The sequence below is a fragment of the Octopus sinensis genome, linkage group LG7 (assembly GCF_006345805.1).
Source record: "Octopus sinensis linkage group LG7, ASM634580v1, whole genome shotgun sequence".
NCBI classification, from domain to species: domain Eukaryota; kingdom Metazoa; phylum Mollusca; class Cephalopoda; order Octopoda; family Octopodidae; genus Octopus; species Octopus sinensis.
Window position 1 is genome coordinate 29,679,432 of NC_043003.1, and position 21,994 is coordinate 29,701,425.

Below are 21,994 nucleotides of genomic sequence, written 5' to 3' on the forward strand. Positions count from 1 at the left end.
TGGTGTAGGATACAGCTGTGAACTCACTTTATTTGCTGGGTCTTTGCAGTCACAGCATATCTCCAGAGGTCTCGGTCTTTTGTCATTGCCTCTGTGAGGCCCAACGTTCGAAGGTCATGCTTCACCACCTCATCCCATGTCTTCCTGGGTCTCCCTCTACCCCGTTCTGGGAAGCCAGGAGGCTACACCAGGCTCCAGTCTGATCTAGCAGTGTTTTGTAGAAACATTATTATCATAATCGTTTAACGTCCATTTTCCATGCTGGCATGGGTTGGACGGTTCGACTGGGGTCTAGGAAGCCAGGAGGCTGCACCAAGCCCCAATCTGATATGGAAGTGTTTCTACAGTTGGATGCCCTTCCTAACACCAACCACTCCGAGAGTGTAGTGGGTGCTTTTTACGTGCTACTGGCAGAAGGAGTCAGAGGAGCTGGCATCGACCACACCCAGATAGTGCTTTTTATGTGCCACTGGCACGGAAGCCAGTCAAGGCGGCACTGGCATTGGCCACGTTTGGATGGTGCTTTTTACATGCTACCGGCACAGGGCTCACAACTACAATTTCCATTTGATTTGATTTTGATATTGCTGATGATGTACTTGACTCAATAGGTCTCCTAAAGCACGGCATGTCGCCCTACGAGCCAAAGTACTTTTGAGTTGGCTGGTTATGCAACACTGGTGCAGACTCACTTTATTTGCCAGGTCTTCTCAGTCCCAGCATACCTCCAGAGATTTTGGTCTCTTGTCATTGCCTCTGTGAGGCCCAACATTCGAAGGTCATGCTTCACCACCTTATCCCAGGTGTATAGATATATATATTGTGTGTGCATACATATATGTGTACCATACTACATATGTAAAGGAGGATGACATTAGATCTTCAACATTCATGGCCCACATCATGCTACTATACTTCATACACAAGTGTCGGGCAAACTATCCTTCAGTTTGAGAGAGAATTCTTCTGTTGTTTGCAGAGGTAATAGTTCCCTGAACTTTTTCCAATCAGCTCTTACACTTTACTGTAGCCTCTATCTATCTTTTGATACACCCACCTCAATCATAGCTTCTTACATCGTCAAGCAGCCATAGCTATCAATTATTGCTAGTGAACCTTCTTAATATTAATTATTCCTGTGCGTATGTTATATACAAAGTTCCCCTTCTTTGGCAGTTTGCCCGCATGAGTTCATAATTTATACAAGTTGTAGTGAAGGAGATTTCTACCAATTCCTTTCTTGTATTTCAACCATGGTCATTTCTCAAATAAAGGCAGGGTCGTGTTTTCTTTCCTACTTACTAAAACTTTAGGTTGTTAAATTTACTTTTGAAACCTTCCGGTTCTTTGCGTATACAGTATCAAAATATACACGTAACAGTATAATCTATATGCATAGACTAACTCTAGTCTCACAACTTCTAATATTACCGTGATATTAACTTTCATATTGACATAACACTCCTAGTAATGCCAGAAATTAAATATATGTAAGCAGTAGTCATCTCCCTTGTTTCCAAGATCCGCATCGTGGCGTTAGCGTATTGGACGAGATTTAAGTGAAGTCACACGAGATATTAAATGACAGAGTGACAATATGGCAGATACAACATCTGAAACAGCGTCAGTCCTTAATGCAACAAGTGCGGACAATGCAGCCACATCTGGTGCTACTAATGCCACCATGCGTGTACCTGCAACACCTGAGGGAATGGTGGTGGCTTACAGTAGTCTAGTTATCATGGCATTACTACCAATCTTTATCGGTTCCTTTCGCTCTGTGAAGCACCATAAGGAACAGAAGGTACGTTCCGTTAAACTACTCAATTTTTTCCTGTCCCATTCTTTTTCCGTTTTGAAATTGGGTTTTCTTTCTCTCTTTATTTTTTCTTCTGACCGAGACATTCCATTACCTATGTATGTTCGTTCTTTATCCAAGAAAATAATAATCGGCTTATTGTACTTCTGCTGTTTCGCCTCCAAACTGTACCAAGAACCCCCCCAGCAAGCTTGCCGGTTGCTGTCCAGATGGCAACCACGTCTGAACGGTCCTTGCTTTATACACGATTTCTTAGCCACACCACTTCGAAAATGTATTAGATATGAATCGAGATTGTGTAACGTTCATGCTTTTCTTAAAAGATGTCTTCGCGTTCCACACAGTTGAAGAATTAGGGAATATTTTGCAGCTACTCTTTCTTCATTATATATTTCCCCGTTTAAACAAATGTTGTGTAAAATTACTCCCCATTAATGTTACAAATATGTCTGTTGTATACTGCGGATGTGGAACCAGCTGCACTGAACTTGATTAGCGTGTAAAGATCGCTTTATGAAATAAATGGCGTATTTTTACTATATTGGTTTGATATTGAGTGAGGTAAAAAAAAAAAAAAAAAAGAAAGTATGAAATATCTTTAAAAATCACAGAATACTTTAGTAGCACACATTGAACATACGTGTGCGCGTGTAGACGGATACGGACATCAGCGATTTATTTATTTATTTAATTCTTCCATTCAGACGAAAGGAAGAATAATACGAAATGGTTATTATAGTCAATCGATCTTTGAAAGATATCTCATTGATCGATTATTCTTCACTCCATCTAAAAATTGGGGTATGAAACGACCAATTTGTTCTAGATTGATGTTCGAACTGTCACCCGTATGTAGATGTCTAGATTTACGTACATATGACATATTACTACCATTTTCCCCCCATTGTTTTCATTCCGCGATGTCATTACTTGCACAGTGTCTGTTTCTGTAGTGTATGCATGTGTTCGTACAGAAAATTCCATATTTGTGTAAATACTGAACTAATTAAGTGGTTAATATAAAGCGTTACGCCTATTAAGTCATCTGAAGTGAAATGGCAAGTAATAAAACTACTACCGACACAACTATGCTGGATTTAATAAGAATCATACAGGAACAAGGAAAGAAATTGGTTACATTTAGTTTTTTTTAAAAACCCACTTTACTTATTTCTGTAAACTATAAATGAATTCGATAGAACGTCCATCTCTCTCTCTCTCTGAGTAGCTTATTTTTGTTCTGCCCATACTAGAGCATTGTTCCTATCTCACTACGATTTTTATTTATTAATTTACCATTAAAAGTACAACAATAGATTTGATTTACTGTTAAATGTTATATTTATATATACGCATGTAGCGGAACTAATACCTTTCTAGTCACATAAAGTAACAGCTGTTTAAGACTTCAATACAAAAACTCAACATATTTTTCATTTTAGTTTCTTTTTTTAAACAAAGGCATGCGTATCAATGAATCTCATTTTCTCTCTTCTAAGCTCTTGAGGCTTTGGTGTTAGATGCCATTTTTTTAAAAAGAACTCACATAACCAGTATTTTTCACACCCCGCCCCTTCCCTATTTCCAAACAAGAAACTACCGAGTTCTAATTCTGATTGAGTTCAAACCGCACGAAGATCCCTTTGAAGTCGATAAAATTAAATATAAATAATACGTGGTCGACTATGTCGGAACTTGATCTAAAACGTTTTGTACATCGACGAGAGTTTAGTGGAGTCTCATAGTAGGATCCCGAAAGATCGCCAGTTAGGCTTTTGACAAAAAGTTTATGGGGATTAATGTACTGGATTATCAAAAAATAAACATGAACGCTATAAGAACCAATTTTTCCTTGTCCCTGAAACTCTGAAGCGCTATAGCAATTGCTATTTGTGTTCTATGAATTGTGTTCGCATTTTGCGAAATAGATCCCCATCTTCAGTTCTTAAGAATTACAAGTTCGATATATCGACTGTCATTGGCATGATTTTTAACTATAATCCCCATATTAAAAAAGAAAAAGAAATTACTCATAAATATTTTGATACATGTACATTTGTCTTGTATGAGTGAAACATGCTTAACTATTTCTTCCGGCTCTACGTTCTGAGTACAAAAACCGCCAAGGTTAACTTTGCGTTTCATCTATCTGAGATTGATGAAATATACCAGTGAAATATTGGGATCGAGTTAAGCGACAAGACACGTCACTCAGATTTCTGGCCTTGTGCCTATATTAGAAACTATAATTATTCTTCCCATATTGTGTGTGTATGTATATATAGTACAGTTCCTGTTATCTTCTATATTACACACGTGGAACTGTTCTCATGTATTTTCCATACCGTACATATATATTAGCATACGGCTTTTTAAATAATTGAAAAAGCGATGTTATTATTTTGCTTCCTTTTGACACATTGTCTTTCTCCGATGTGAGACTATATTAAAAGAACAAATTATAGTGCACTATTATGTTCTAACTTGATTAAACTCGCTAATAGTTTTTGGAAGAAGGAGGAATCTTCTAACTCTTCGGCCTATACTTTATCATTATATCTTATATTAATTTACCTGGGGATTAGGAGTGGGGGGAATTATGTTCCACCCCATCCCACTTATTTGTTGAACCGACTAAATTCAAGGCGTGTGAGAACCAACTTGCAGATATTTATTTATCATTCTACGCCCCCCCCCCGTCCACCGTTTGCTTTGTGTCAGTTGTTGGTTGGTTGCTTATCTTCAACAGTTCGTGCTCTCGTCAGATTATCTAACAAAAAATTTCTGACTCCTATAAACTTATAAGAACTATTGAATGGTCGACTCGTTTCTAGAACATCGTTATGGTTTTCTTTCATTTAACAATAAAAATTCATTTATTTCTTCTTTTGACACAAAAACATCACATTTTTAGAGATGACGAAAGTGAAAGCTGAGTGGCCATGCTTTCTTTATCTTTGACGTTAATAAAACGAAATGGTTTCTAGTGGCAACACGGTGACTATTACAACAATGATGGGAGATACGATTTCCTGTCCCCATCCATTATTAAATCTTTTAAAATTGATATTTGACAGATAATCGCTTCAACTGTCTTAAATTCTTGAAGATGGGTCGTGTAAAAGCTAATTTAGTTGTAACATATTTAACGGGGAAGCAATAATTTATACTATTGGACCAATAGTAGTTTTATTACTACGACATACCATTATACAGTGGCTAATTTTTGTTTTCTTTTTCCCCACAAACATCTGCAACTACTTCGAATTTGTTCCAGTCTTATTCTAACCCCATCAGCGGAACAGTTATTAATTTCCTAAGAGTAATTAATAATGAATAAACTACTAAGTAAATGTCAGTATCGTGACAATTCTGTTGTTCAATGTTCTGATTCCTTTCTAAATGTTCAAATTAGTCCAGTTCTCATTTTCAGTTGATTGTTATAAATTTGCAACATTTCACTGCATGCAAACCTGTTAAATCCTAGTTCTAACCTGGCTAATTGACCTGTAAGTAGTCTGTGTGTGATTTTCTTTTTCTTCCTCTATTTAATTTGATTTGAGCATTTCTTTTTAAATTAGATTTCATTTCAGAAATCTGGTGAGAAACCTGAGACCATGTCGTCTAAAGATGCTGCCATGTTTCCTATTATTGCCAGTTGTGCATTGTTTGGTATATATATGATTTTTAAGGTACATAACCTCTTTCACTTGTGTGTGTGTAATTTAACTCTTTTAGTGTTTAAGCAGGCCATATTAAGCCAAAATATCTTGTGTATCATGTTTAAGTTATCCAGCTCTGACTTCTCACACCAACACTACAACGTCATTCTAAAAATAAAAAGTTACTTTAAAATTTCGAAGCTGAGCTGATGCTTAATTAACAACAATGGTAATAAATAAACATTACATTTGATGGAGTAATATTGCTACTAAAAGGTTAATGTCCACATCGTTTTCACATCCACCTTTTCAAAATTTGCATGGATTAGACCAAATTTACTGACAGATATTTCGACTGTTCAATTGGATGCCCTTAATATTACCTGCTCTTAACTGTTTCCAAGCAAGTTAATATTTCCTCATGGCCAAACATGTTGTACATGGAAGATGGGAAGCAAACAGCATCACTTGTATGTTGGTGATGCTTATTTATGACCATCACTTGTCAAGACAAATATATATGAACGGCTTCTTTCATGCCTCCTTTACAAGTTTTTGGTATTGCATTCAGTGTAAGAACTCAATATTTCCTTTTTATTATAAATTGTGACTGATTTATTAATGTGTAAATAGATTCATTGTTATAATACAGTCTTTTTTATTGCTAATGTTTGTTTTTACATTTTCTTATTAATTCTTAATTAGGATATTTTAAAAATAAATTTAAGGTTTGCCATGAAGATGTCTGCATTTTAAGCAGACAACCATGATGACATTATTTTAAGAGAAACTATTTTATATTTTGAGGAATTATTTTTGGTTGTGCTTCAGTGACAAATTCATATATTGCGTGTTTGTGTATCATCATCGTTTAATGTCCGCCTTCCATGCTGGCGTGGGTGGGATGGTGTGATAGGAGCTGGTTAGGTAGAGGCCTGCAGCAGACTACTGTGACTTTTGGTGAGATTTTTACAGCTGGATGTCCTTCCGAACACCAACCACTCGGCATAGTGGACTTGGTGGTTTTTTTCTATTTGGCACAAACACAGACAAGGTTTTTACAGCTGGATGCCCTTCCAAATGCCAACTACTTTACAGTATGAACTGGATGCTTTTTAAGTGGCACCTGCACTGATAGCCATCAAGTAACCTGCAAAACAAAAATCGTTTGAGAGAGACGGGGGCATTGGAGGAGGTGATCTTGCGTCAGATGATGAAAGGTTGTAGTGAGACAGACACACAAATAGGTGTCTTGCTGTAGAGCAAGTACAAAGTTACCTGGATAGAGAGAGAAGCATGAGAAATGAGGACAAACAGGTGTGCTGCTGTAAAAGATTTTTTTGGTTACCCAACCTGCAGGAAAAGGAGAGAGAGAGGTGGGAGAACATTAGGATAGAGATGGTGGCAAAGTGCCAGGCATACTCTGAAGGGACAGGGATCAGAATATAAATGGGATGGTCAAGTAAAGGCGGAGAGAAATATAGATGGTGGCAAATGCCAAGGCCTACCCTTGAGGTTTGAAGGTCATATGTGGCAGGATATTGCCAAAGAAGTGTGATTAGAGAGTGGTGAAGACCTGGGTATATAGGGGGTGGGGGCGCTACAGGATAGCAATGATACAGAGAAGCAGGGCCATGAGGACAGGATTGGGGAGTGAGATGTAGGCATAGTGCATGAAGGTGGAAATGTGAGAAAGATATGTAGATGGATTTGTCGGGGTAGGGTGTGTGAAAAGTTTTAAGTGTGGGTGGAACATACAGATCGGTGGGGGGCAGTTAGTATATAGCAATGATACAGTGAGACAGGTCCAAGAGGAGAGGATGGGGAGTGGGAGGTAAGCATGAAGTGGGAATGTGAGGAAGAGAAGAGATGTAGTTTGGTTTGTTGTGGTAGGGTTTGTGAGAAGTTTTGTTATTAATCCAAACAGGTGGAGAATAGAAGAAATGAAGTTGAAAATGCACTGAGAATGTTATAGAATTAATTAGAATTTAATTATATTTTAAAATATAAGAATTCACTTGACCAGTTTCACATTAGAAGAGTTATAATTATCTATTTCATCAAGTGTATTCCTATATTTTAAGGTATAACTAAATTATAAATTAATTCTAATATATTCTCTGAATTTTCAACCTTCATTTCTTTTATTTATATATATATATATATATATATATATATATTAGTCATTTTTCATTGAACCATGGCCATGCTGGAGCACTGCCTTGAAAGGATTTAGCCAAATGAATCATCCCCAGTACTTATTCTGTCAGTCTTTTTTACTGAACTGCTAAGTTAGTGTTGTAAACAAACTGGCACCAATCAAGTGATGGTGGAGGACAGACACTAGCCCAACGACACATATGTACACATATACAACAGGCTTCTTTCAGTTTCCATCTACCAAATTCACTCACAAGACTTTGGTTGTCCTGGCGCTATAATAGAAGATATTTGCCCAAGATGCTATGCAGTGGGACTGAACCCAGAACCATGTATTGGGAAGCAAATATATATTACCATACGAGTTGAGATTTTTTTTTTTCAGAGCTACATGGTTGTAAGTTTAGTCCCACTGTGTGGACATTGTTGGTTGGTGTCCTCTACTATGGGTTGACCAGTGCTTTATGACTGAAATCGGTAAGCAGAAGCTGAAAGAAACCTGATATGTATGTATTCTCAGTTGGGGAATATTATGCTTGGAAACAGGTGAAGGTTGGCATCAAGAAAGGTATATGTGATTGTAGAAAATTTTGCCTCAATGAAGTCTTATCTGGCCCATGCAAGCATGGAAAAATAGACATTAAAACAATTTTATACATAAAATTGAGTGGACAAACAAAAGAAAGTTGCACTCAACACATTTGGTACAAGTTACATATACTTAATAAGTTTGATTTAGTTCCTTGCAACTTAGTTTCGTAGGCTCATCAAACAAACCTATGCCTGTTTTTCATGCTAGCAGGACTCAAATGAATTGTCTAATCCAAGTCATTTCTTATTTGGAATCACTGCCCTCCTATATAATGAAGAGTCACACTTCACTCGTACTTTCCATCTAATCATGATTTCTATGGTTAGGTTTCCTTCTTAACATCGGCTACTGTCAAGTAATTGGTTCAACAAAAAGGAGCACTCGCTACCCTATGATGTCTCCGTTCATTTACTAACCAGTTTACAGAATTTACACTGAGTGTATTTTGTGACACCAACACAAAAAATTACATTATCCTTATAATAGAAACAAGTCACCTGTACATTTCCTTCATTCTTTTCAAGGAAGTTCTAGTGCATATTGTGAATAGAAGAGTGGAAGAATAGTGTGTGTTTGATAAGATGTTAGTGGAGGAAGTAATGGGAGAGAAACAATGATAGCTGTATGTTGGTTAGTGGTAAGGAAATTAAATTGACAATCGGCATGAACAGCTAGCAATAAAGAATGGTGGCAAGCACTAGTTGGGTGGTAGATTTCGAAGAAGAGGATAAAATTTCTGTTTAGTGGCAGAGAAGTGGGTGCTCAATATGCGCTGATAATAATAATAATAATAATAATTGTGTACAGTGCTCAGGTGCACTACAACTCATCTAAAGTGTATATATAATCAGGTGTAGTTTCGACGGATTTCGGGAAGCATGAGGGCCTTAAAGGATGCAGTGTCATGGCAGTCAACAACTGATGCAGGCAGTTTATTCCACGCTTCAGCAACCCTGAGCGTGAAAAAATGTTTCCGAAAGTCATGGGAGCTGTGCTGTTTTCTAACTTTGTAGGCATGTCCACGTGTGGTAGACACATGGAGATCAAAAAGGTGTTCAGTGTTGTTGTTGGTGAGGTGGTTGATAACCTTGTGGGTGTTTACCAAGTCCGTCGCTAGACGCCGGAGCTTCAGTGAATCCATGCCCAAGGAAACGAGGCGCTCAGAATATGGTAGGTGTCTGATGGAGGGTATGCATTTGGTTGCACGTCTCTGGACAGATTCCAGGAGGTCAATGTTCTGAGCAAGATAGGGATTCCAAACTGATGATGCGAATTCCAAGTGTGGTCGTACCATAGCTGTATACAGTTTTAAATAGATGGCTGGAGAGCGGCTATCAATTGCTTGCTATCACTCATTACTTAAGCATCATGAGAGAAATAGCACTGGAGGGTTGATGGTGGATGGATTGAACATAGATATATCACTGCCATTCCTCACTACACAATTGGTATGGTACAGTGAGTAGGATACAGGAATAACAAAGGGCAGTAATAGGAGTTTTAACTGGAATAGGGTTGGTAAGACAGTGTAGATAGACTCTCAACCTCCATGACGACCACCATTATCATTTTAATGATTACTTTGTTACACTTGCTTTTGTAGGCAGGTCTTCTCCAATAGCCCTGTATCTTCTCTATAAAGCAAGGCACCTCTAATTGTCTCTTTCCAATCTCCCAAATGCTCCACCACTACTTAGTCAAGAGGACCTTTCTCCTTTGACCTGTTTCCTTTTTTCCTGTCCTTTTCACTCTTACAACTTACTTTGCAACTCCACTAGTTCTGGTGGCACAGAAAAGGGACCTAGTATAACCTAGTGGTTGGTGTCAGCTAGAACATCCAGTTGTAGGGACCATATGTAAGCTGATATGGAGCACAGGATCCTGTCAAACTGTCTAAGCCATGCCCACATGGAAAATGGACATTAAATGACAATGATGATGATAACTATAGAATCAAGTTAAATCAAAAGTCCTAAATTTACTAATGACTTGTTTTTGGAACAAGATTGCTTGTACCAGAAAAATTTAGAAATGATTTATTTTCAGAACAGAAAACAACCAAACTAGTTTCTCTGAAATGGGAACTTTTAACAATTTATATTTAGTTGTTGTCACCGATGGAAAGCGGATAAAGGCCAAGAAAATATCTTATAGCACAGTCCAATGAAAAGCTAGTAAAAGAATAAGAGAAACTTACTGTTTAGAAATTCTCCAAATCCAGCTTACCTTCAATTATAGTAGCACTAAAAACCAAATTTATAGCATTCAGAAAATAGCCTTTACAGATACCTTTTTTTATGTGTTACATTTTGTACTAAGTTTGATTTAGGTTATGTAGGCAAATATGGGTCATACCTTAGGGTTATGTCCTAATGAGTTCTTGTTTAAACTGATCACACCATCTTGGTGACAGTCTGTACTAATTACTTTCCTTCTATTTTCTTTCAGGTATTTTCGAAGGAATATATCAATTTACTGCTGACAGTCTATTTCTTTGCACTTGGTGTGTTGTCGTTAGCACACATTAATAGGTTTGCATTAGTTTTTTATCCTTGTTTGACATTTTAAAAAATTGTTGCGTCTTCCTTTCTTTGTCTTACTCTATCTTGTAACTTTTGACTGGGTTTTTTTTTCTGTCTACTTATTTGCTTTATGTAAGGATGAATTATAACTGACAGTTCTACCATTTTAATAACACACCTCAGATTGCCTCTGGTTCTTTGATAAAATATATTACTTTCTATTAAAACAGAAGTATCCCCACATTATGAAAATGTTGTTCTTAAAAGTTTTAATGTAACACAGTTCTACAATGCAAAACTTTATCCAATTGACTGCCATATAATCTGGAAGACAATGGAAAATAGATAGCAAAATATGCCAAAATTTTTCAGGCACACATTTTTGTAACAAAAAATTCCTGCATTCATAATTAAATTAAAGCATTTTATCCTAATTATGTTCTAAATGTCAGCTTAATATGGAAATATATGCAAAAGTTAATTATTTTGCTAAATGCATCCAGATTCTTACTTTGCTTTCAAAATCAATAGAAACACATTTTAAATATTAACATAACGGGTTAAATATTTCTTGCTAATATTTGGAATTTTATTATTCAGTCCTTGGATCTCAAAGCTGATTCCGGATTCCTTCCCCAACAAAGAATACCATCTCCTTTTCACACAGGGTAAAGGAGAGAACAAGGAGGGTAAGTCTCGATACTTTTTCTCACAGCATGTTTTGTGTGTGTGTGTGTGTGTGTGTAACTAGAAGATAACCAGTGTCAGCTGTTGGTGCAGTTTTGTGTGAGTGTGTATCAATAGATGACACATCTTTATCTTCAACATTGTAATGTCCACTTTTTCATGGGCCGGATGGAATTCATTGAGGCTGATTTTCCACACACAGATGCCCTTCCTGTCACCAATTTCTAATTAAGACAATATCTCCCTGACGGCTTAACACTTTCATGGAAGATTAGAATCAAAGCAAGGTGACAGTGATACACACATATGTATATATGATGGGCTTCTTTCAGTTTCCATTGACCATATCCACTCAAGATTAGTCAACCCATCATTATAATAGAAGACACTTGTCCAATATGTCATGCAGTGGGACTGAACTCAGAATTATGTGTTTGAGTAGCATACTTTGTAACCATATGAGTTTTTTTTTGTTTTTTTTTTTAAGAATTACTTTATCCAATGGTTATTTTTACAAGATAGTGGAGTGTGATTTGAGGAAGATTTTATTGCTGTTTCTTGTTGCTATCATTTCTATTATCAACTTCCTCTGTGTAATATGCTGGTATGTACATATTGTTTTGTAACTCTTTTTTTGCAGAAGTCATAAACTATGAATTTGACAGAAAAGACTTAGTTTGTCTGTTTGTCAGCTGTTTAATTGGCCTGTGGTATGGATTAAAAAAGGTAACTCATTTAGTTAATTACATTGGCAAACCTGTTAAACTGTGTGTGCATGTATTTTAACCCTTTAGTTACCATATTTCTGTTTAAACACACTGGCTTTGTTTCAATAAATTTTTAGTTAAGAATTTGATATATCCTTAATGTTAAGTCCTCAATCAACATTGCCAAAAATATAATCCATTTGCAGTTTGTAGGTTGATGAATAGGGAAGAAAATTCAGTTATGACCTATGTTAAATTATCTTTGGTTTCTTCTATGTATTGCTTTCCTAATGAAATCTTTTTAGGTAACTAGTGAGTAGACTTGATCGACAGAAACTGCTAGAAGCCTGTCATATGTGTGTATTTGTGTCTCTCTGTTTTAATGTCACATGATAGTTGTAAATGAGCATTGCTGTTCTACAGTCGGTGGTATTCGTTTCTTAAATTCTGCAGAAATATGTCTGGTTATGGGGAAATATTACCTTGGAACGGTATCCAGCAGTAGAAAATCTGCCTCATTGAAATCTTCTAAGCCATGCAAGCATGGAAAAATTGGACTTTAAAATGACGATGAGAAACCAAGGAGTTAGAGCTTCATCTCAAGTGTAATAATGGTTTCAAATTTTGCCACAAGGGCAGCCATTTGGGGGGAGAGGATAAGTCAATTACACCGCCCCCCCCCCTCCCCCACCTACCTTCTGTTACTGCCAAAATTTATCAACTCAGAAAGGATGAAAAGCAAAGTCAACCTTGGAATTCGAACTCAGAACATAGTGACAAATGAAATACCGCTATGCATTTCGTCCAGCATGTTAACAATTCTGTCAGCTCACTGCCTTATTCTCAAGTGTAATAATGCAGTTCAGAAAGTGTTATGAATGAATTTAAATCCAAAGCCTTCTTTAAAATTTTTGATTTTGAAACAAATGTCTCATATTTATATTTTTTCTAGCATTGGGTAGCAAATAATTTATTTGGTTTAGCCTTTGCTGTGAATGGTGTTGAGTTGCTGTCTTTAAACAGAGTTAGCACAGGTTGTATTTTACTGTGTGGACTCTTCCTGTATGACATTTTTTGGGTGAGTATCCTTACTCATTGTTATTGTCTACTAATTAACACTAATTCTAATTTTCTTATTTAACCTAATTTCCTGTCTATTGATTTTATGCTTGTTTCTCTCACCTTTATAGGTATTTGGGACAAATGTTATGGTAACAGTTGCTAAGTCTTTTGAAGCTCCTATAAAATGTAAGTATGACCTGCTTGTTTTCAATGAAAGCACTTTGGTGTTAGAGAAGTTAGTGATAGGAAACTTATAGTAATGAAAGTTATTGTACATATAAGGAATATGTCCTTAATGTTGATAAGTCCTCAATCAACATTGCCAAAAATATAATCCATTTGCAGTCTGTAGGTTGGTGAATAGTGAAGAAAATTCAGTTATGAGCTATGTTATATTATCTTTGGTTTCTTCTATGTATTGCTTTCCTAATGAAATCTTTTTAGGTAACTTACCTCACTATATTCTGTTGGGCATCTCTTAGCATAAACTTTTAGAGGCTGTAGAGTCACTACATACATTATCTATCTTCTCTATCATTGTTTCTTAAGTTAAAGCAATAATTAATGTTAGCCAAGATGAATCTATGTTGAAGTATTTGAAATTGCATACTTGATTCAAAATGGAAACATTTAGAGTCTTGTTTTATATGGTTGAATTTTGTGATACACATCTACGGAAAAAACATCATCATTATTTCCTGATCACTTGTCATAATGAAATCTCAACTAGTACCTACTCTTAGAATGCAATAGTATCTTTCCAGCTCAACAATTTTAAATCATGGTTGTAAAACACATATTGTATTAATAGCATTCTGAAAAACACACTTCTTTCTCTTAGACTGTTTATATATGATTCAATATAAGACTGAATGTGCCAAGTGTCACAAATTTGCAAAATAAAATGCAAAACTTTATAAAATCAGATGTTCATTAAACTAAATTTCCAAAAATGAATTTTGATGACAAAATATAGAAACATATTTGGTTGCACCATCAACAAAAGTTTTCTTTATATATATATATATATACAGCAAGATACCTGTTTCTTCCTCAGTCTCACTGTTACTCTAATCTTTCATTATCTGACACAAGATTACCTCCTTTAATGCCCCATCCCCTCTCAAAATTCCTTGTCTTGCAAGCTACATGATGACCCTACTGGTGCCACATAAAAAGCATCCAGATCACACTGTGATGTGGTTGGCATTTGGAAGGGCATCCAACTGTAAAAACCATGCCAAATCTGACCCCCACCTGTGCTGGGGCCACATAAAAAGAACACTGTCCACTCTACAGAGTGGTTGGTATTAGGAAGGGCATCCAGCCATAAAAACTATGCCAAAACACACTGTAGCTTAGTGTAGTCGTCTAGCTGGCCAGCTCCTGTTAAACCGTCAAACCTATGCCAATATGGAAGATGGACATTAAATGATGATGACCCTGCTCTAATAGCTGAGTCACTATCAGAACCGAGAAGTTTCAGGTGTGGAAGCCAGGTCTAGAATCGAAGGACCTTAGAGTCAGTCTAGCAAAAACCAACGTCTTAGTGAGTAGGAAGGCAGACAAATCACAAATCCCTTCAGGTAGATGGCCCTGCTCAATCTATAGAAGAGGCATATGTAGAAACTCCATAAGATGTACCCAGTATAAGTTATGGACACATAAGAGGTGCAGCAATATCAAAGGAAGGCTAACTGGGAAGATAGATTTTTTGTGTGGCAAATGCATAGGTGCAATAACACTGAAAATGTGCAGAAAACAGCTTCAGTCACATGCCAGGGGCAAAACTAGAAGTTGATAGCTTCTGTTACCTAGGTAACCAAATCAGTAGTGGGGGTGGATGCTCTGAGAGCATAGCTGCTAGAACAAGAATGGCCTGGGAAAAGTTCAGAGAGCTCCTACTTCTGCTAATAACAAAAGGCCTCTCTCTCGGAATGAAAGCTAGACTGTATGACATGTGTGCGAACTGCCATGCTACATGGCAGTGAAACATAGGCTGTGACTGCTGAGGACTTCCATAAGCTTGCAAGAAATGAAGCTAGTATGCTGTGCTGGATGTGTAATGTCGGTGTGCATACACAACAATGTAAACGTTCTGAGAGAAAAGTTGGACATAAGCATCAGGTATAGTGTGCAAGAGAGATGACTGCGCTGGTATGGTCATGTGTTGCGTGTGGATGAGGACAGCTGTGCAAAAGTGTGTCACACCCTAACAATGGAGGGAACCTATGGAAAAGGTAGACCCAGGAAGACCTGGGGTTAGATGGTGAAGCACGACCTTCGAACATTAGGTTTTACAGGGGTAATGACAAGCAACTGAGACCTTTGGAGATATACTGTTCTTGAGAAGACCTAGCAAGCTAATTGAGACAGTGGCCTATGCCAATGTTGCATAACTGGCCCATTTAATAGTACCCTTCAATCATTGAGCAATATACTGTACATGAGAAAACCTGTTGAGTCAAGTGAAATCATTGTTGTGGCCGATGCCAGTACCACCTGATTGGCACCTGTGCCAGCGGTGCATAAAAAACACCATTCAAGCTTGGTTTATGCCAGTCCAGTAGTACCAGTAGTACGTAAAAAGTACCATACAAACATGGTTGATGCCAGTGGCATGTAAAAAGCACTCACTATACTATCAGAGTGGTTAGTGTTAGAAAGAGCTGTAGATTGGAGCCTGGTGCAGCCTCGATCAAACCATTCCCACCATGCCAGCATAGAAAGCGGATGTTAAACGATGATGATATACAGCAGCCTTAAGATATTGTTGCCCTTCATAAAATGTGAATGTGGAATGAAAATTTATCAAGAAAAAATAGACAACCAGCCTTGTTCTGCTTTTGTCCACTTTTTAGTTTCATACATAAAAATTTATATTCTATAGACAAATTTTACTTTTGTGATTTGAAAATTTGAAAGCTACTAAATAAAATTGCTGTCAACCAGTGGTTGACTGAATTATTGGTTGTTCTTAATTTCAGAGGTTGTGTGCTCTGTAATTTCTTCTTCTCCAGTGGTGTTCCCACAAGACTTCTTAGAAAAAGGACTGGCAGCAGACAACTTTGCCATGCTAGGACTTGGAGACATAGTTATTCCAGGAATCTTCATTGCCTTACTGCTCAGATTCGATGTCAGGTATGTTTAAAGATTTTTCTTTTTTTTTTCTGCTTATGGAAGTAAAATATGGTGATGGCCTCTTTTCATATCAAACCGTTATACGAGGGGGTGCCAAAAAAATAACCGGAAACGCTCTCTGTGGGACAAACCCGTTGTAGTTCAGACTTCCATCACTAGAAGCCACTTCATGCAACCCTCGGGTATCAGTCTGCCAACCGGCAGTGTCTAGTGATGTCATACTGCCATGTAGTGCATCTTTGTTTTGCACTGCTCCTCTCCTGCTTGTCAATTTTTGCGATGGATGAAATGAAGGAACTGCATGCTTCTATGAAATACTGTTTTCTGCCATGGAAAATGGTGATCAGAACAGTTCTCATACTTCAGATAGCTTACAATGATGTTGCCATGAGCAAAACACAAGTTTACAAGTTATTTTCACACTTTAGAATTGGTCCTTGTCATTCAAAGGCCAACCTCGTTCAGGGCAACATCAACCTTCCGAATGAATGAAAACACGAAATTCATGAACTGATCTTGGAGGACTGTCACTGAACAATTGACGGACTTGTTGATATGATCAGTGTGTCCTGGAGCGCCTTGCAAATGAAAAGAGTTTTGCGAATGTCATCACTGGTGCTACAGAAATTGCAGATGTGGAAGAGGTGAAGAAAAAACAACAGAGACATTAAAAGACATCACTTTACAAGAGTTCTAGCACTGCTTCAAACAGTGGAAAACGTATCTGGACCAATGCATTGCTTCAAATGGAGAATACTTTGAAGGCGATAAAAGTGTAAATGTAAATCTAAGTGAATAAAACAACATTGCAAAATTCCGGTTTCTTTTGGGTACCCCCTCGTGTTTACACCAGTCTGCTGTAAAATAACTATTATTACTCTTTACTTGAAAGCCATGGATTGGTAGAATCACTAGAGAATCAAACAAAATACCCTGTGGTATTTCTCCCAGCTCTTTTATGTTCTGAGGTTGATAAAATGAAGTATCAGTAAAGCGCTGGAGTTTTTGTACCTGACTAAACTCACACTGTTCCAAAATTTCAGGCCTTGTATTTATATGCTTTCTAAAAGACTTATTTTCTATTTTACTGCTTATACATCTTGACCTGATTGTTTTATGAATTAGGACTGATGGTCTTTCTGGATTTGAACATGTCTGTTCTGCTTTATTCTTCTATTATAAAGATAGAGCTCTATCTTTACTTGAAGGATTTTTATAAGTAAATAGTGCTAAGACTGTTGGTCTCATAATTCTTCTAATTTCAGCCTGCCTGAGACTGCTCTTGGTTCTGATACAAACTTCCTGTTTAGAGTGATTGAACTATCCATTAAAATTTTGTGTTAATTTACATTTGAAACCCTGGTTAATAACAGCAGAGTTGTATTAGTAAATTCATTATTTTCAAAATTATTGCAACAAAGGTAATAAACTTTAAACCTGAAACTGTCAATCCCAGATAACTGGATAGGTTGTGGCCAAAATCAGCTCATGATATAATCAATCTTATCATCATCTTTTAACATCTTTTTCCCATGCTAGCATGGGTTGGACGGTTTGACTGGGGTCTGGGAAGCCAGGAGGCTGCACCAGACTCCAGTCTGATCTGGCAGTGTTTCTACAGCTGGATGACCTTCCTAACACCAACCACTCCATGAGTGTAGTAGGTGCTTTTTACGTGCCAGGGGCCAGGGAAGGCTGGCAACGGCCATGATCGGTTGGTACCTTTTATGTGATTTAAAAAATAATTTTAATCAAACAAGCTAGTTGTAATAATATTTCATCAACTTATACCTTTTTTTAGAAATTTGTTTGAACTGGTGCTTATATAATGAAATAACATTAGACCTCGGTATATCATTCAGTTATGTTTTCTGTTCACTGATAACATAGAACCCTGATACTTAATTTATCCTTGGTAAAGATTATTTTTTCTAAATGGGTTTAAAATATAAATATTGTATTTCAAGAAAAATCACAACCCTCCCTAAGCATTCATCATTCTCTTGTGAACTTACAACACCCTTAAAGGAGTTACTACTTCTAGGTTAAGAATCACAAGTTCTGAACTTTAACTTGCACCAATATATGAGGCCTTGTAAAAATAAAAGGTTGTAGGTGCAACCCTCCTTGACTAAATGTTTAATAAAATATCAGTCATTGGCTTGATTTATTATTGAAGAAATCTACATCCACTTTATGTAAACGGATATCACTTATAGAAAAAAATTGTTCCATTCTCTCTATTTGTGATTCTTTACCATTTTGTCTGTCTGTACCAAAGTGAGTAAATGGCATCTTTCCATTCCCTAACTGCCTTGAAAGTTTGTAGTTGATGGTAGCCTGCAATTTTTTTTTTTTTTTTTCCAGTATGAAGAAAGGATCACGAACCTATTTCTACTCAAGTTTCCTTGCTTACTTCCTTGGTTTAGTGGCAACTATTTTTGTTATGCACGTTTTCAAACATGCTCAGGTATGTATTGAACTGTTATTCTTTTTATTGTAATGTCAATGGCTTACTTAACATGTGTTGTATTGAAAACCAACAGGTTACAAGACTTCCTTATTGTCTATTGGTTATCAACTAGCTTCTCCAAAATTATTAGTCTAAATAAGAAATAATAATTATTATTATTAGTGTTGGATTAGCAGAGTTTTAGACCATTGGGAAAAAATGCTTTGTGGCATTCATTCCAACTCCTTATGTTCTAAGTTCAAATCCTGCAATGGTCAACTTTTCCTTTTATCCTAATAGTTGATAAAGTACCTGTCAAGAACAGAGGTTGATATTAATTGTACCCCTCCCTTCAATAATTGTTGGCTTTGTGTCTAAATTAGAAACTATTGTTGCTTTTGATGTACTTATTTGTGGTATCCTACTTATCAAATCCAGAATCTAGCTTTAAACCCATTACATACTGTACTGTCATTGAGATTTATGTGCACACTTGGTGAATTTATGAACTTGTCTATTTAAGAAGTTATTATCCATGTTTCTTGTCAACATTTCATTGTTATTTTTTTTTAAACTGTGTCAATGTTCTCTCTTTGCAGCCTGCATTGCTGTACCTGGTACCAGCCTGTATAGGTGTCCCTATAAGTGTAGCTTTACTTCGTGGAGAAATTAAAGAATTGTTCAGGTAAGATTGACCAAGTCAGCTGGTTGTTTTATTCTTCTGTATACACATAGCATGTGTATGTGTGTGATATTGACCAACACAATCATAAGATTGTTGTTTCAATTCCCAGACTAGACAGTGCATTGTGTTCTATTTAGGGTCTAGGCAACTCTGGCTGTTTACTTTTTGAATTGCTAGATGTCAGCTCTTAAAGAAATTTTAACAATTTCTTTAACCATTTATTATATTTCTTTAGAAATATAATGCTTTCTTTTCAATTTACTTCGAAAATAATAAAGAATGTAGTAAAGCAACTTCATTATTTAGTTGGTGTTTGGAATATAAATTGATATGAAATTTTGATGGAAGAATTTTAGATCAATTTAAAATGGGAAATTTTTATCATAAAACCAAGGGCAGCCTCAAGTGGGTTGGTTTCAGAAAAGTTAATCCCTTCTAATAGTGATTTCAATTATAAAGAGAAAAAACGCTTTTAGTTATATAGATTTAAGGCTTGTAAGAAGGTTGAACATTTGTTGTTTCTTGTACAGGTGTCAAAATGGTTAACTTTGTACTACTGTAAAGTGTAGTGGCCACCAAACTAGATCCTACTCCATTGTATTGCTGTATATTTTTGCAGTAATTGTAATAGTAGTGATATAAAGCATTTTGTTTTGTTGCAGTTATGAAGACCACAGTGACAAACCAGCAGTGGACAGCACAACAGCCAGTGGAAGTGGTGGAACTTCAACAGGAGACAAGAAGGCTCAGTAAACCGGACTACCATGACTTTTATCATTATCATCATCATCATCACCACCACCAATGTCATTGTAATCACCCCCCTTATCTCCACCCTATTTTCCCTGAATACAGCGGTACTCAACTTCTGTTGCCCCTCATTTACAGTTGACGAACTGGTTCAGATACTACTATTGCTGCAACTACTACTACAGCTGAATGGTTAACATAACTGTTTATACAACTCAGTACATACTCTCTATGTCTGTCTCTAGCTGTTGAACCAACCAGTATAGACATCTTCCATTCCACCAGTTCCTCACTTTTTGACTGTTTGGTCACTAAACTCATTTTCAAGTTGTCTGTTATTATTCTTCAGTGATTGACCATTCAGTAAAAATGATTTGCTGTCTTTCACTTCTCCTCTCTTTCTCGGCTGACTCCTCTTCCCCTCTTCTGTACAGACATTCTCTAGCTTGTGATTACTCAGCACAAAATTACACTGTCTTAATGTAGCTGCTGAGTTGTAAACCTGCTGAGTACTCAATCCTCATCAATACTAACCCATCATGTTAGCTTGCTTCAGCCTCTCAATTCTTCCTGTTTTGATGTTTTTATTTATCCAGAAGATTAGGTGCTTGTCTCTACTCAATACTGCTGCAGCTGGGACTGTGATTGGTGACATCAGAGCAGCAGCGGGTGGTGATTAAAATATCAAGCAGACTTCTGCCAATAAATTCTTGGGTCTAAAATCTTATTCTCCCAAGCTTTTCTCTGTAAAATTTGTTGTTTGTTTCTTTTTATTTTTTAAATACTTTTGTAGACTATTTAACTGTTTATATGTTACGATGAAAATATACCATACCTGCTCAATAATTGGCGAACATGACTTTGCAACAGTGGTACACTCTACATCTCACAGCAGTTGTGGACCTCAACATCTGGCAACGGTGACAAATTCCACATCTCCCAACAATAGCACACTCCACACATAGCAGCGCCAGTAGCATACTCCTCATTTCGCAAGAGTCTTGGACTTCATTCACATCTGGTAACTGACAGCAGTGGCAGACATCACAGATCAGTTACACTTCTGTGACAAACTTCATCCTAGTTGAAAACTGTCAATCCTTTTGCTAAAAGTTGGTGCTGTTTGAAAATTTTGAGTCAACTAGATATATACGCTTCAAGCACTTCCTTTGCTAGATTTACTAAGGTGTGTGTGCGCATATATATATATATATATGGGTTGGATGGAGTTTGTTGGGGCAGATTTTCTGTGGTTGGAAGCCCATCTTGTTACCAACTATTGTAATAATATCGAGACAAGGATATACACACACAACTGGCTTCTTTTGGTTTCTACATACCAAATCCATCCACTCACAAGGCTTTGGTTGGAGTGTAGCTATAGTAGAAGACAAGGTTTCACATAGTGGGACTGAACTCAAAACCGAGTGGATAAAAAGTAAACTTTTAAACCACATAGCTATAATTGCATGTGTGTTCGTGTCTCTTTGTCTTGACTTTACATAATTGTTGTCAATGAACATCACTAATTTCCAATCTTTGAAAACATGCCCAGGTATGGGGAAATATTAATTTATTTGGAAACAGGGGTTGGCAATAGGAAAGACATCAAACCATAGATTTGCTTTAACAATTTCAACTGACCCATACAAATATGGAAAAGTGGTCATTAAAATAGCGTGTGTGGGGTGTAATATATATATATCACTCATTCTTTAACATCTGTTTTCCATGTTGGCATGGGTTAGGGTTATA

General features: G+C 36.8%; 1 protein-coding gene and 1 long non-coding RNA gene across 3 annotated transcripts; both read left to right on the forward strand.

The window, feature by feature from the left end:
• The first annotated feature begins 1,548 nt into the window (after positions 1–1,548).
• Positions 1,549–20,991, forward strand: LOC115213899 (minor histocompatibility antigen H13). Of its 2 annotated transcripts, none has more exons than XM_029782874.2 (11): positions 1,549–1,804; positions 5,413–5,511; positions 10,682–10,764; positions 11,356–11,444; positions 12,083–12,168; positions 13,102–13,227; positions 13,340–13,397; positions 16,232–16,352; positions 18,720–18,822; positions 19,404–19,489; positions 20,152–20,991. In XM_029782874.2, the coding sequence occupies exons 1-11, from the start codon at positions 1,598–1,600 to the stop codon at positions 20,240–20,242; spliced, it is 1,149 nt and encodes a 382-aa protein (XP_029638734.1). In that variant the 5' UTR covers positions 1,549–1,597; the 3' UTR covers positions 20,243–20,991. The 2 variants fall into 2 exon arrangements, with proteins under 2 accessions (XP_029638734.1, XP_029638733.1); XM_029782873.2 differs by having other exon boundaries at positions 1,550–1,804; positions 5,401–5,511.
• On the forward strand, positions 1,811–2,965 carry LOC118764207. The gene is made up of 2 exons (XR_004999997.1): positions 1,811–2,829; positions 2,861–2,965. It is a non-coding gene; the product is annotated as an uncharacterized LOC118764207 (long non-coding RNA).
• Positions 20,992–21,994: the final 1,003 nt, after the last annotated feature.